General features: G+C 52.8%; 3 protein-coding genes across 3 annotated transcripts in view; all 3 read right to left on the bottom strand.

Annotated features, from left to right (window-relative positions):
* The window catches only part of ASPZODRAFT_151756 (hypothetical protein), a gene marked incomplete at both ends in the record, with an annotated part of 2,510 nt that extends 2,436 nt beyond the window's left edge, over positions 1-74 (bottom strand). The window contains one exon of the mRNA XM_022725769.1: positions 10-74. Within this exon, the coding sequence (XP_022581740.1) occupies positions 10-74 (65 nt within the window). The remainder of the gene's footprint in view (positions 1-9) is intronic.
* Positions 75-650: 576 nt separating this feature from the next.
* On the bottom strand, positions 651-4,065 carry ASPZODRAFT_132197 (hypothetical protein). Its single transcript, XM_022722962.1, has 6 exons — positions 3,913-4,065; positions 3,808-3,823; positions 3,635-3,692; positions 2,923-3,578; positions 1,047-2,822; positions 651-975 (listed from the first exon to the last, which is right to left on the bottom strand). The coding sequence occupies exons 1-6, from the start codon at positions 3,918-3,920 to the stop codon at positions 958-960; spliced, it is 2,532 nt and encodes an 843-aa protein (XP_022581739.1). The 5' UTR covers positions 3,921-4,065; the 3' UTR covers positions 651-957.
* A 1,058-nt stretch (positions 4,066-5,123) lies between these two features.
* Positions 5,124-15,480, bottom strand: ASPZODRAFT_132195 (hypothetical protein). Its single transcript, XM_022722961.1, has 3 exons — positions 15,096-15,480; positions 15,004-15,039; positions 5,124-14,948 (listed from the first exon to the last, which is right to left on the bottom strand). The coding sequence occupies exons 1-3, from the start codon at positions 15,149-15,151 to the stop codon at positions 5,330-5,332; spliced, it is 9,711 nt and encodes a 3,236-aa protein (XP_022581738.1). The 5' UTR covers positions 15,152-15,480; the 3' UTR covers positions 5,124-5,329.
* Positions 15,481-15,525: the final 45 nt, after the last annotated feature.

Below are 15,525 nucleotides of genomic sequence, written 5' to 3'. Positions count from 1 at the left end.
GACACGCACATATCTTCGAGTTTCTTAACCACCCACTTCTTCACCTCAGCAGCTTCTTCCTCGGAGAACTGCATCGCGGCGTTTCCCCCGTGTCCTTTACCACAGCAGACTACTTCCTTTATGAAGAAATCTCCGTGAAGCTTTGGTTTTCTTGTTGTTGCTATCGATGAGAGCTCACCGTGGCAGGCTTCAAAAAAAAAAAAAAAAAAAAAAAGAGGCTCATCATAAATTTAAATCGGCGCGGGTAGCGACTTTGCGAAGTCCAGATGGCGCGCAACGGGCGAGAATCCGATTCCTCTAGCTAGCAGGCTATTAGAGACGTTGATGGAGGACAAACGGAGAAAGAGAGATGGCTACCTGATCGTGATGGGAGCTCACCAGGCAGTGGTGAATGAGCGATGAAGGGAACCGCTGCGAGGAACCTTTCGCGCGACATAAAGGGTCACGTGATCTGGTGGCCTGAGGCTGGCATTGTTTTGCCCATGTCGTGTTACGGAGTCCTTAGGAGCGATGTAAACAACTTTACGAAGAATATGATGGAGGATACAAGAGTTTGATTACTACTACCAGGGAAGAAGGTGATTACCAGATTGATTTTCATGTCCAACTTGGTAAAATATAGAACAGTAAAGATAGAAAAAAGCCTTCACGGTCGTTAACGTGACAATCTCAAAAGCAAAACAGAAAGCAAAGCCATTTCAAATGCGCGCACTCCTTGATTCTACTTCTCTCTCTAGGTATTTGGAACTCCGGATATGCCGTCAAGCGACTCGAGGTAGCTCTTCCATGTCGCAAGGGCGATGGACGGGTGACAAAGGTGACCTCTGCAAGATCGGACGACTCAAGAGAAAAAAAAAATCGTTTTAGACCGACCATTGTATCGCATTTGTCAATCTCATGAGAAAAGGATTCCAGATATCGTTGAGGGGAAGTCTATCCGGCTTGCATTGAACTTTTTTACAGCTTGTCGTAGTACTGCGATAGTTAGTAAGGGAAGAAAGAAGAAGAAGAATGGAAAAGAGAGAAAAAAAAAAAAAAAAACTTACGTTTTCGTATCCAGGGATCTGCTCCTTGAGACCCTTGCGCTTACGCATCTCAACGACGGTCTGACCAGGCTTGGTGGTGGGGTCAAGAGGCGAGCCACCAGGGAGGATGGACCAGTGGTCAAAGACGGACTGAGGGAAGGCCTGGCCACCAGTGGCGCTGCGGAGATCGGCAGGGAAACCGAAGGACTCGTTGACGGGCAGGTAGGCCTTGACGTTGAAGAGGGGGGTACCCGGGCGCTGCTCCTCGGTGTAGACGTGACCACGGCGGCGGGTGAGGACACCGTAGATGCCACCCATGGCGGACTCGGGGACCTGGATCTCGACGTTGAAGATGGGCTCGAGGATACCGGGGTCGGCGAGCATGGTGGCGGCGTAGAGCACACGACGCGCGGTGGGGATGATCTGACCACCACCACGGTGGATGGCATCGGCGTGGAGGGTGACGTCGAGGACGTTGAAGCGGATGGAGCGCATGGGCTCCTCGGCGATGGGACCCTCGCGGGTGGCCCACTGGAAACCGGAGACGAAGGAGTCCTTGATTTCGTTGAGGTACTGGACGGCCTTGGTCTGGTCAACCAGCAGGTTGGCGCCGGAGGTGTCGGGGCCGAAGCACCAGATCTTACGGGCGTCGGTGACATCCCAGCCGTGCTCGTCGGCGAGGACACGGGCACGGGCCTTGAAATCGTCACGGGGGCTGATCTTGCCGGCCTCGATGGCCAGGGAGACCTCCTCGTCGAGGGGCTGGGCGCTGACGTAGAGACGGTTGTGCTTGTTGGGGGACTTGGACAGGGCGGTCATGCTGGACGTGCCACCGACGGTCTCACGGTAGGAGACGACGGGGTCGGAGATGCGGAGGGGCACACCGGCGTGGTCCTCCTCGAGATCCTTGAGGCAAATCTCGAGGTGCAGCTCACCGGCACCGGCGACGACGTGCTCACCGGACTCGTTGATCATGGTTAGGACGCAAGGGTCGGACTTGGACAGACGCTTGAGACCCTCGACCAGCTTGGGCAGATCGGCGGCGTTCTTGACCTCGACGGAGCGCTGGACGACGGGGGAGACGGAGAACTTCATGACCTTGAGGTTGTGGGCGGTCTCGGAGGTGGTGAGGGTACCGGACTTGAGCAGGAACTGATCGATACCGACGAGACCGACGATGTTACCGGCGGGCACATCCTCGATGGGCTCGACGAAACGGCCCATCATGAGGATGGTACGCTGGACGGCCTTGATGAAGAGGTCGTCCTTCTTGCCGGGGAGGTAGTTGGGACCCTGGATGCGGACCTTGAGGCCGGAGCGGACGGTACCGGCGTAGACACGACCGAAGGCGTAGAAACGACCCTTGTCGGAGGTGGGCACCATCTTGGAGACGTAGAGCATCAGGGGGGCCTTGGCGTCACAGTCACGGATACCGATGCAGACATCATCGTCGGCGGGACCCTCGTACAGGGTCTCGGCACGGTACTTCTGGGCGGTGACGGGGGAGGGGAGGTGGATACAGATCATCTCCAGGAGGGCATCGGCGGCAGGCAGGAACTTGCGCATGATGGTCTTGAGGAGGGGCTTGCCCTCGAGGTCCTTCTCGTCGCTGGCAAGCTTGATGTCGAGCTTCTCAACGAGGGTGTTGATCTCATCGCGCTTGTTGTGGTTGACGGCGCTGAAGATCTTGAAGATGGGGTCCAGGATGAACTGGTTGAAGGCACGCTCGAGCTGCTTGCCCTCGAACTCGCCGTTCTTGGTCCACTTCTTGGTCTTGGGGTTGAAGTAGTTCTCGCCCTGGGATATGTCAGCAGTTGTTCTTTTTTTTTTTTTCTTTTCTTTTTTCTTTTCTTTTTTTCTTTTCTTTTTTTCTTTTTTTTGGGGGGGGGGGTCTTACCCAGAGACGCTCCATCATCTTCTTGCGGTCGACACCGAACTTCTTGGCGTACTTGATGGCGAACTGACGGATGGTGAAGGCCCAGCCGTGAAGACCGGAACCGAAGGCAACGGTACCGCGCTCGGGGTAGACCTGGACATCACCGAGAGCCTTGTCGAGGTAGGTGGCGATGATGACGTTGACGGACTCAACGGTACGCGAGAAGGACTGGTAGAGATCCTCCTTGGAGACCTGAAGCTCGAGCAGGGCACGGTCGACCTTGTTGATGATGCAGACGGGCTTGATACGCTCGGTCAAAGCCTGACGCAGGACGGTCTCGGTCTGGACACAGACACCGGAGACACAGTCGACGACGACGAGGGCACCGTCAGTGACACGGAGGGCAGCAGTGACCTCGGAGGAGAAATCAACGTGACCGGGCGAGTCGATCAAGTTGATCAAGAACTCGTTACCGTCGACCTTCTGGGGAATCTCCTTCAGGTCCTCCTCATCCTGCATCTTGGCGTAGAGGGAGATGGCGGTGGACTTGATGGTGATGCAACGGTCCTGCTCATCGGGACGGGTGTCCATGAAACGAGCCTCACCAGCCTTGGCAGCCGAGATAATACCGGCACGCTGGACGAGCGAGTCACTGAGAGTGGACTTGCCGTGATCGACTAGAGCCCGACATTAGTCAACGCTCCTATTCACCAGAGCAGAGATCAAGACATACCGTGGGCAATGACGGACATGTTACGGATGTTGGCCGGACGGTCCATCAGGGCCCGGATCTACACCTCTGTTAGCTGATTGATCTTCTCATCTTGTGTGGGCTGATGCTGATAGCCACCGGTGCCGAGCGAGTTTGGGAGCCCTCGGGCGGCGCGGGGCAGACGCAGTACGGACCTCCTCGATCGTGAAGCTGTAGACATGATAGTCAGCGAGATATTCTTTTCGAGAGAGAGAGAGAGAGAGAGAGTATGTGATGGAATCTCTCAAGAGACAACGTACTTAACCATCTTGACGGATTTTTCTCAGCAACGGCCTTCGAGGCGGGGTTGAGGAAGAGGGGTATCTGTGAAGGGAAAAAAAAGAAAACACAAAGAAGCAGGACCGAGGGCTAGCTCGACCTGATGAAGACTTTTTTTTTCGAGATGAAAAACCTATGTGCACTGCTCCTAAGCAAAGGAAGAAGGCTGGAGGCTTCACAGAGGAAGGTGAAGAAGAGCAAAAAGTCGCAGGCGAGAGAAGAGGAGGGGGGGGAAAAGAGGCCCGGGTGGAGACGAAGGGATTTTCCCGATTTCAAATCTGGATGTGCGTTTTGTCCCGCCCTCGTCAAATTTTTCACTAGCAGAAATTGGACTACGACGGAGGATGGACTCTGGAATACGGAGTTCTTGAGTTGGATTTATTAGTTAGATCTGTCTATTCTTACCTATTGTTAATATATGACTCAATCTCGTCTCCTTCCATGGCTCGGGGATGCAGGTGATGCAGCGTATTTGTATTTCAGTAATATAACGACATCCCACCTTTCTGCCTGAGGCAACCACCCGTAATCAATGACTGCCACTGCTCTGTGCCCGCTCTGCCTTTTGAGCTTGCCATTGGCTGTTCTACCGGGCGCCGTGTACTGTACTCTGTACTAGAGGTTAGTACTACCTGGTAAGTTGGGTAACCTTGGGTAAAGCTATAAGCTACTAGGTACTAGGTACCTACCTACCTAGTACCTAGGTACCTACCTAGTACCTTAGTTACTACCTCTCTACCTGGGTAAGCTACTAATAATACGCGTACTGTTACTGTGGTAATACCGTCATCAACCATACTGTTTTAGGACCCCGCCGTGTACCTACATACAGAGTATCACTTATACAGTACCTAGGTAACTATACTCCCATACGTATACATATACTGAGGCAATAGAACTTATTGTACTTGTTAGTACTATTAAGTTATAGTACCTAGTACTTATTGAGTTATTAGTACCCTGGTACCCTGGTACCTCACTGTGAACTGTGTTCTGGAACGACGCCTATCAACAGGCATAAGGTACGTAAGTATAGATTATATCATCTAGTATCGCTATGGATAGTACCGATATATCCGCTATGGAGTATGATATATATTCCTGTTCATCTAATCTTCTAGCTAAACACACAAAGAGACGATATAAACTTGGTATTCTACAAGAAAAATACGTCTGAGAATGAAATATGTTACGAGGCTGTATGCATCGGAGATAGGACTTAACATTATTAATCCAGCCTCAACATAGTCGGAGGCCATACCACGATAACCAGTATGTATACATAAGACTAACTATACTATAGTACCATGTTGCAGGGAACTTCAGGCTGACAAGGCCATGCTCTGTACTCTGCATCATCGACACACCATAGAGACTCAACCCCCCCAACCAACTCCCTCACGACGACCCCAAGATCTTCTCGTAGGCATCCTCCACCTCCTTGGCAATCTCCAACAAGGTGACGATGATGATCTGGTGCGTGAGGTTGGGCAGCTTCTCGCGTTGCAGCCCGATCCACTCCAGTGGCGGCGTCGCCTCGCCCATATCGCGCAGCTGTGGCGTCTCGATCACCGGCGGTTCTAGTGCCGTGTACGTGTACCGCGACTGCGGCACGTTCACCACCACCGCCGTGATCTTTTCTTCCCCCGGCTCGTCGTTGCCGTGGCCGTTGCTGTGGCTGTTGCCATCGCCGTCGCCGTCGCCGGGCTGCCCTCCTGTGATGCGCACTGCCGACGGTGCCAGCGGCTTGCCTAGTCGCGACGCCAGCGCCCGCGAGTGCCGCTCCCACATGCCCCGGATGAAGCTGATGCGCGAGTAGTTCCACCCGACGTCCACTTTGCCCTCGAACGTGCTCTGGAAGATGTAGTCGATATGTCGCGCCCCGGGCGTCTGCCACGTCTCCATCCGCGCCACCAGCCGCGGGACTTTGAGGATCGTACCCCCGCGCGACCCGACTGCCCGCTGCACCACCTCGTCGATCGATAGCTCGTCCAGGTTGGTCGAGCTGGCGCGCCCGGCCCCGGATAGAGCCACGCGCAGCTGGCCCAGCGTCAGGCCTAGCGCGCTGTGGATCTTGCCCGCCTGCAGAGACACCGCGAACCGTGCCTGCGCGTCCAGCGCCTCCAGCTTGAGGATCTGGTGGTCGAAGAACGAGCTCGGAAACGCCCCGATGTTGACCGTCTTGATCGCCACAACCACCCCCGTGTACAGTGAGATCGGGGCCTTCTCGGCGCTCTCCCTGTCCTCCTCCGGCCGCTCCGTCTCGCGCCGACTAGGCTCAAGTTTCCCGCTCGCCGCCATCGCCGACTTGCGTCGCAAGAACCGTTCAATCTCCCGGATCGACGCTTCATACGCCGCCTGTTTATCTTGCACCAGCCGCTGACAGGCCTGGAAGAGCGCCAGCGCCTGCGACGCCGTCAGGCTGGTGCAGAACACCTGCACCTTCTCCCCCTCCAGGATGCTGAACAGTCGTTCCCGGTTGCTTCCCGTCGCGTCGTCGCGTACATTGTACATGAGGAAATCGAACCCTTCAATGTCCGAGACAAGGAACGGCTGGTAGTCAAACGAGACCTTGGCCCCCAGCTGGTCGAACGCAATCGACGCTTGGATCAGCGGCGTCTTGCCAGACAGGGGGGTCTGGTCAGGCCACTGGATGGAAGTGGAAACCCTCAGGCGCTCCAGCGACACGAACCCACTCATCCGGCCCTCGCTTTCCACCCCCATGCTGTCGAAGCCGATGCACATCGTTTGTTCCCAATCGGAACTCTTCTTCGACGACAGCCACAGGTCTTGGATCGAGAACTGAGACTTGCCGAGCGTGGGGCCCAGATCCAGCTGAACCCGCATCTGCTCGATCGAGATGGTAGAGTCCCAGGGGAAGGCAGACGCCGCCGCCACCTGTTGATACCTCTGCACAATGTAGGCCTGTGTCTCCGTAGACGGCGCTGGGACGGGAGCCGCACCACCCGAATCCTCCCCCGAGGGAACCCAGATCTCGCGGAAAAGCAAGAGGTCCTGCACCTGCTTGGCGTTCAACATCACCGCCAGCGGGCTCACCTTGAGAATTGCCGAAATGCCCTTGGTGCTACCGAGATGCCGGCGGTTCATGAGAGACATGATAATCGACTCGACTTCGAAGCTGGCTGTCGATTCATTGGAATAGACATGTTTCACAGAGGCTTGCAGCGATTTAAACGCCACCAGGAGCGCCAGGAAGCGTCCATGGTCATCGGACTGGACGGTATTGATCGTCACGTACACGCGGTTGAACGATGCCGTGGCCGCGACTCTCGCAATGGGCTGGCAACTCAGACTGAACTCCTGCTTGCAGATCAGAATGCCCACGTTCACCTTGCAGCGGCCGAGAATGGAGTCTGCGTTTTTGGTGTCTAGTGGGGTTCCGTCGATGAACTTCGGTTGCAATTTTGTAGGAGTCAAAGAGGCCGGCAGCACCGACACCGAGGTCGCCGTCGGCGACGACTCCTGTTCACCCATGACCTCCTTGACAGTGGCCGTCATTTGCTTGATCAATGGAACAAGCGTTGGATACAGCACATTGGTTGAAGCGTCTACCTTCAGCTCTGCATTCAAAGCCGGGTCATCCTTGCCATTATCCTCGAACTGGACCTTCAAGGCAACACCAGGGGCCCGGAAGGTGGCCGTGGTGGCCGCATCTCCCTGGACATACTGGCCATATTTTCCCTTGGGCAGAGAGCTGCTTCTGGAAGCCACCATCAGCACCCTCTGATGATCATCGTTGTAACTGCCGAGCAGAGCGACTGAAGCGCCAGCAAAATCCACATCGACCAGGATAGAGCGTAGTCGCTTGTTTCCGAACAGGTTGCGCTTCGTGTTGTTGTTAGTGGATGGTGTTCGCATCCAAATCGCATTGGCCTCGCGTAGCGTGTTGGATGCCGATGCAATGGAATCCCGCAACATGCTGGCAGGAAGAATGAAGTTTGAAGTCGCCCGAAGGTTGACAGACTTGCCCGCAGCCTGGAAAGCCAGTCTCATTTCCTTCTCCTTTGACGAAAACGCCACGTTGAACACCAGTTCCGGCATAAGAGCCGAGTTCAACGATCGCTCCCGCCGGTCTGCCGAAGGGGGAACCATCTGAAGTTGCATATCTTCGATCCGAAGCTTCGCCGTGTTGGTCCTTTTGTTCGACAGGTCAAGATGCCTGATGGAGAAGACCAGATCCTCGGCTTGCTCGCCAGGAATCTCCGTAGAACCATGGAACATGTTCCAGCTGATCTGGACGTTGTTGAGATCGAGGGTATAGATTGCATCGAAAAAGGTCTGCGAATCTCCTCCTCCATCCTCCACCTGGATAGCAGGAATCTCTGTTGCCTTTCCCCTGGACTCGGTTTGCCCCCGTTGTCGTAGTTTCTTGAAGCGTTTGGCCTCATGTTGAAGGTCCAACGTCTTCAGACGCTCCTGTAGATGGGCAAGGATGTCAACAATGAGTGTCGCCGTCTCAGCACATAGTTCAACGTCGAACTTCTTGCTGCTCAAGTGGTACGCCCTTAAGAGCTCCCCGCTTTCGCCCACGGACGTTGAACCTATCAATTTCGCGTCGATAGCACACCTTCCGTAGGAGCGACTGCTTGATTTTTCTCGTTTCTTGAGGTCGAAGATGATCCGAGTCACATCGATCTGGAAGTAAGGGTGTTCCATCGGGTATCCTTGGTCCAACCCACTGTCGAGATGCATCTGGATCATACCAAGGGTCAGGCACATCTCCGTAGAGTAATGCTTGCTGCTGAGGCCCGGGGTGGTGGCATGAATTTCCGTGCCCGCCATTGTGAGCCGTGCCTTATAAATGAACTCATGGCCAGTTGACGGCTTTCTTGTCTTGGGCGGCGTTTTCTCCAAAGCGAGGACATCACCAAGGTGTTTTTCAAGGACAGCTACGTTCTGTTTGAGATCAGATACTAGATGGGCCATCTCCGAGCCTGATAGTGCCCCAAGTAAGCTTCGCACCGAGCTAGCTTGTAGCTTGATAAGTTCGATGGTGGTGTCGACCTCAACTTCCGTTCGTTCAGGCAAGAGGTTGGCAACGATGCGACCATTGATGGGTGGTATCTCCAGAATTGATAGGACATTCCACTTGTTCCTCTCCGAAGACAAGAGAGTATGAGTGTTTTTCTTCACGTCAAAATCGATTTCGATCTTCGAATCCTCCCGCGGCATCACGGACATGCGGGCCACTTCACCGGTTATAATATAAGTTAAAGAAGGCAACAAACAAAAGGAGAGCCGGTAATCATCGGAGAATAATGCCAGATGAAACCGGGTTTGCGTTGTCTGTTGAGACGAAGAGGTATTTTCGGTTGGAGGCTTTGGTAAACTCTTGATTTCCTTCACGAGTTGACTGATGTACCGGATTTCGTCTTCGATCAGTCGGTCTGCTGTGTGTGCAAGACTTAGAGGGTCTTCCTTCATTTCGTAGCGTAGCTTCTTGCAAGAGGCGGCGATCTTGACATCATGGGCCGACTTGTTTCCACTTCCCTTAGCCAAAAGTGAAAAATAAGTTCGTGGATCCCGAATCCTCCAGAGCATGAGTGTCTTGGATACACTGGAAACCTCAGAGAGCACAGTCTCTCCGCTAAGCAGCAGAGTCGAATGATTAACCCCCCCTTTATTGTGTCCGTTATGAGCCAGGGATCCTCTAAGGGCAGTACCTGTCACTTTGAGATTCACATTGACCCCATCGAGAGCTATCGAGCCAGTGTCAGCTCCCATGACAACCTGAAGCTCAATTGCGCTCTCCCTATCAGCAACAGCAGGTTGCTGTGGGGAGTTCGACGACTCCAAGGTAATATCAGACATGGTTGTCATGATCTCCTCCACGAGGTCGAGTATCTCCCATCGCACTCGTAGCGCGGTGGAAGAGCAGTATGACTGGACGACTATCAGCTGTTTGGGTATTTTCTTGGCTGTGGTGGCATCAGTCTCTTGCGAGTGGACTGATACTCTGGTCGACAGATCCTGCAATGTAAAATCGCTCTCCTTTGGGCCTGGATCCATCAAGAACCGGAACGATCTGATCGTAGAAGAGATGTACATAGGCGGGGCAGTACTTTCTTGAACACTGTCGACAGGAGACCATACTCGCCGCATGACATAACTTCTTTCAACATGAGCCAGATCCCAGGCTCGCCATTGGTCAAAGTTGGAAAGGACAATCGATCTGGCATTATCCGGCAGTGAATATTCCTCACCCGGAGATCTGGTAGCCAGGGTCCGCTGTTGGTCAGAAGGAAGGTTGTTGTATGTATTACGAAGACGAGAGATGATCTTCCAGGAATCATGCTGTCGTATATGGGATGGTGCAATTCTCAGCACGTTGGATATGCGTGTGAGGAACGATGGATCCGAAATGGAGGCAGCAGACTGTGTAAGGCCATAGATAAGTGACCGTAGCCTCTTAGTACCGAGTGAGGAGCTCTGCTGAAACGCAGAAGCAGCAGAGTCAGACATGGTGGTAGTACGACGAACGAGAGACGCGAGGTGCGCAACTGATTTTGGCGATGTGACCGTATCAAAAGCTCGCATCTGGAGATGGGCTCGCACCGCAGGGGTGCTCATGAGCCAGAAATTTGTGTCTCCGAGTCGACATTCAAACTCAGCCTTGCCATGAGAACCATCCACATTGCCACCATTGATAGCCACTTTGAGGGCATCCATTGCTGCGTGCACCGTATGACTTTTCTTGACCCCTTTCAATAAGTCGCCCTTTTGACGTTCAGTCCTTGTTCGAAACTCGGATCGAAGATTGGATAGGCTGATGATGTATTCGTCAAGGAAACTTATTGTCTGACTCTCACTGTCTTGTGTATGTGTCTTATTAGCTAGTCGGACGAGGATCGAGGGGACGCGGATAGCAAGACTCGTGGTTGTCTTGGGCTTGTTAAGGGACTTCTCATATGCTACAATATCTCCCACGACGTCTGTCTGGAGAGAATCGATAACCTCAATTGGGTGACTTGGTTGGAATTCCTGGATAAAGTCCGAGATGATATGGAGAAACTCAGGTGCGCAATACCCTCTTATTCCCTCAGGCAACTCAAGGAAGACATTGGTATGCGTGGTGTTCCCCTCTTCAAAGGGCGAGGAAAGCAGATTCCACCGGGAGTCAATTGTCTCAATGTTTCGTTTATCGTGAGGAGCCACTTCCTCTGATGGAAGCTGGGTTGTATCCAATGTTAATCTGTGAAGAGAAAATTCCGGAATGGCCCAGGGGTTGGCATCGCTTGTCTTTGCCCTCGAAGATACATAGGGTGTGGATTGATCGCGCACATAGATCCTCGGATCTTCGATTCCACTTTCGAAACGCGATTTTGCTGGAGTCAAGAAGTCACCGGAGGTAGACAATCCCGGTACCGAAAGAGTTCGGACATACTCTCTTGAGGCCGAATTGGCGCTATGGATTCTTCGTTTCTTACTGCTCCTCATACTTGAGGCATCGATGAAACTCCTATTGCTTCCCTTGGTCATTGTTTCGGAAAACTGCCTGCCAGATAGTCGATCGACAAATCTGGATCGTGTCGATATAGGTGCTGGCAGGGATGGTATAGGAATGGTAGGGGGATCGAACTTCCCTTCCATAAATGGTATCTGGTCGTCATCTATGCCATCAAGCAGGAGCCAGGGGGTCCGATGGGTAGGCTCATCATGAATCTTGATGTGCTCTTGCTGAAGTCTCCTATCCTCCGTAATATTCCAGGTACGTTTGGCCAGTCGCAATTTCACTGCAAGCTGAATCAATCCTAAAGGATTCACTGCCCCGTGAGATGATTTTGAATCATCCAAATCTTGACGAGCCACAGCGGCAATCGTCACGTCGGGAATAAGAACACAGAGCCGTTTGGAGAACATCTGATCTGCCCAGTCGTTGAATTTTGTGCTCACTGGACCAGAGCTCACAAGAAGAGCCGCCTCATTCATGAGTACAGAGACATGCACTGATTTCAGTGTGGCTCGTAGAAACGTGACATCATGTAAGACGATGGGTATAACCGGTGGCAAAGCGTTCTCGAAGTTATCTAAAGTGAAATCAAAGGCTTTAAGACCCGCGGTCAGACAGCTCAGAAATTCAGCCGAGCACTCGCCTATAATGCGGCCTATTCCAAAATCCCAGTTGCAAACGTAAGTAGGCTCAGCAGGGGGCAAACCAAAGAGACGATGGCCATGGATAGAGCAGCTATCGATAAACAGCTGGGTGGCAGACAGGACGGTTGAGCCATCAACTTGTCGGGACTCCAAAGCTGCTCTCACGGGGCCGAGTGAAAATTGCAAGTCCATATAGTAATTCGTAAATCGCAAATCAATCTCTAACGAAGGTGCATCGAGTCGAATCATCTTCAAACGGTCGTATATATTCCCTGGAAGAAGAGCACAAACCTTGTCGGCGGTGACATGAAGGATCACATCGAGATCGTTTGACTTTCGGTTGGGATTCAGGCCGTGATGTGTGTTGGATTGATTCGGAGAATATGCACGTTCCTGGAATTCCTCCAGTGTCCTGAAATGCATTTCATCGCCAAAATAATTCGCTCTAATGGTCATGAAGTTCCGGATCAAAAACCCATACAGGTAAAGTCTGGGAGAAGAGCCCGCGATATCAAGGATCAAAGTGTCGACGAGTTCGGCGGACGTGGAAAGGTAATAGTTGTAGATACCGTCGATAGACAGACTATCGAGAAGGGCTGTTGATTTGTCTTGTAAGAAGGTATGCAAAGTATCCCACGATGGCGTCGTGGTGTCTATGCCGCCATCCAAAAGGTCGACTTTGAAAGTAACTGCATTTTGCTCCGGTTTATATTTGTCAATAGGTATAAGAACGTCCGATTTTAGGGTCTTGCCCTTGATGACTAGCCAGCTGTTGTCATTGACATCAGAAGGGTTGCTGATGATGTTCATATCGTTCACGTTCATGACAAGTCGGAGGTCTGTAAAGGAAAGATTCAAGTTATACACGAATGGTACAAAAGTATAATAATCTGTAGGCGGACCAGACGCCCAGTCGCTCACTAGGTCTGTGATGAGAAATATGTGGTCGCGTAAGAGAAACAACTCCATCTGTTCACTCTCGATGTCGAACTTCCATGTGCGAAGATCATTCCAGCCCAAAGGATTGGAAAGATCACAAGTCATCAATTGTCTCGGGCACTGCCACAAAGGACCGTGGTTGATGCTGGACGAGAGCCTTGAGTCGCGAAGGTCCAAGGCAAGTTGATTTGTATATCCTGAACTTGAAGCTATCATGTCCATGGTGTAGGTGATAGTAGAATCAGGCGCAACACGGAGAAACAGCCAGCCAAAGGGACGGATATCTGGGCCAACCTGGCTCTTCTCGCCTTCTTTATTTCGAGCCCGTCTTTGCTGTTGATTCTTCGTTTTGGAGGATCCTCCAATCGCCTCGGCTCGACCCTTCCATTGCCAGTCTTTGGATGGCTCTCGGGTCGGTATACGCAAAGTAGTTTCCTCGCTGAGCTCGATGGTCAATTTGAAGACGGTATTTTGTCTACTACTCCCCGGGGTCAACGGTACGGCTGCTGAAGCACTTCGGTAGAAGTTGGGAAAGAAGACATTCTGCAGTCCTCCTCTCTCCCTGTCTGCCCAAGGCCCGTAAGTGATAGAGCCGCCTTCTATCCTGAGATCCACACCCCACTCAGGGGGGGGGGCTCCGTTAATATCTCGCGACTTCATTCTCGTGGAAGAAGCCAAGGGAGCATGTTGAAGTGGCACTGACCCAGGGATATCCCAGAAGTACCTGACGGCCACTCTCTGGCTTTCTAGGATCGTCGAGAACCTGGCATACTCCACGGCGTTCCACCCCTCATGATCATTTTGACTCTCATTGTCCAGATAGCGAGAGAGGCCGACCCAACGAACATCACCTGGAGTCCCAGCCGGATTTTTGGGAGCGTCGGCATTCGAGGTTTCGCCATGATCAAACACATAGAACGACTCTACTGACTTCTGGAAATACGGGATCAGGTCGCGAACACTGTGCCAGACTTTCCGCTTTTTCAACTGGTAGTTGAAGAAGTGGTCTCTCGTCCGTCTCGCCCCGAGTTTGTCTTCATGCGGCGAGGTCAAGCCGTGTGCAGCTGTGAGCTGGCTCTGTTTATAGTCAGGATTCGGCCGCAATTGCACAACAAGGTTGTTCAAGTCAAAGGAGAATATTTGGCGATAGAGGTCATATGGCCCTGCATTGCTGGCATCGATGCTCCCCGTAGCACTTGAAAACGTGGTTGTCACAACCGATCTCGTGTACTCATTCCCGATAACAAGGGCACCCTTGGTACAAACCAGCCCAATAGGAAGGAGCCGAAGAATAGTTAAAAGAGGACCTTTGATCTCAAGGTCGGGATCCGTAGAAGGTTGAGAGTCCGGACAGTTTCCGTCGCTCCCCGCTGCTGCGCCATCATGAGACACCGGCTGGTCTTTCGAACTGCGCTTCGGTGGCTTGCTGGAATCCGCTGAAGGAGGATCATGATCCTCATCTTCCGAAGCAGCTTGGTCATCTTTGACACCAAACCCGGCAAGAATACTATCATAAGCCGGGGTCCTGTTGTACACAAACCATTCCAGGCCAAAGAACGTAACAGTGATGCGGCAAGGAAGCTTGTCCGATTTCTTGACTCCTCCCTGCTCCCCAAGACCACTGTTCTTCTCGCCGTCGACAACGCTTGGCGGATCTCCCTCCCTGCCAGCATTTCGCGCGCTATTCGATGGCCCCGACGGTTTCTCATTGAGCTTGGAAAGATCCGACCTCTGGACCGCGCGTGCCCAGTACTGCCACGTTATAAATCCCCCATGCACAAAAATCGTTTCGTTCACCCCGTGGTATCGGATGTCTTTGAAGAAGATCCGCCCTCCGAGCAGCGAGATATTCAGCGCCTTGATGTCGACGTACGCGCGGTAGTAATGCCATGTATACGCCCGAATCCCATACGAGATCAGAGTAGCGAAGAGACGGTTAAAGTAGAGGAGAAAGAACAGCACTCTATACGTGTGTGGTCAGTAAAAAGCCCGACGCACCATCGGGGGATTCCACATACAGGATGCCCGACACGCTGAGCTCGAGCAGAAAAAACCTGGAACCCATCAGACAAAGCCTTCTCTAGCCAACGACTCCAAACCATCATCTTACCAATTAAAGCTCGGGTTGGGAGTCGAATACTCCGCGGTTATGCTCGTCGTAGCCATCTCCCGATCTAAAGGGCGACCAGGGCCGCCTCCATTGCGACCCGACGGGACAGAGCAGATTCAAACTCCATACGACGAATCCGCCGTGTCCCTGGATGAATCGAAGAACACTCTCGCCGTCTCAAGGGCGCTCTCCTGGCTGAGAGCTGCGAAGGCTGTCCTGCGCGTCGGTCGGGCGGTCGAGACTGCGGAGCTTCCCCGTGATCAATCAACGCGTAGCCTTAGAAATACGACAGCCTACGCAATCAGTTATTGTTTCCTCGCCAGCAACCCATTCCCCGTCAATGTTCCGGCAGAACGCTGTTGCTTCGAGCACTCGCCAGGCCTTGCTGTTCTCTGTCTTCTGCTGATGATAATAATGGTCTGCACCGGTC

The sequence above is a fragment of the Penicilliopsis zonata genome (assembly GCF_001890105.1).
Source record: "Penicilliopsis zonata CBS 506.65 unplaced genomic scaffold ASPZOscaffold_6, whole genome shotgun sequence".
In the NCBI taxonomy this organism is placed as follows: Eukaryota; Fungi; Ascomycota; class Eurotiomycetes; order Eurotiales; family Aspergillaceae; genus Penicilliopsis; species Penicilliopsis zonata.
This window is presented reverse-complemented; position numbering and strand designations above follow the sequence as displayed.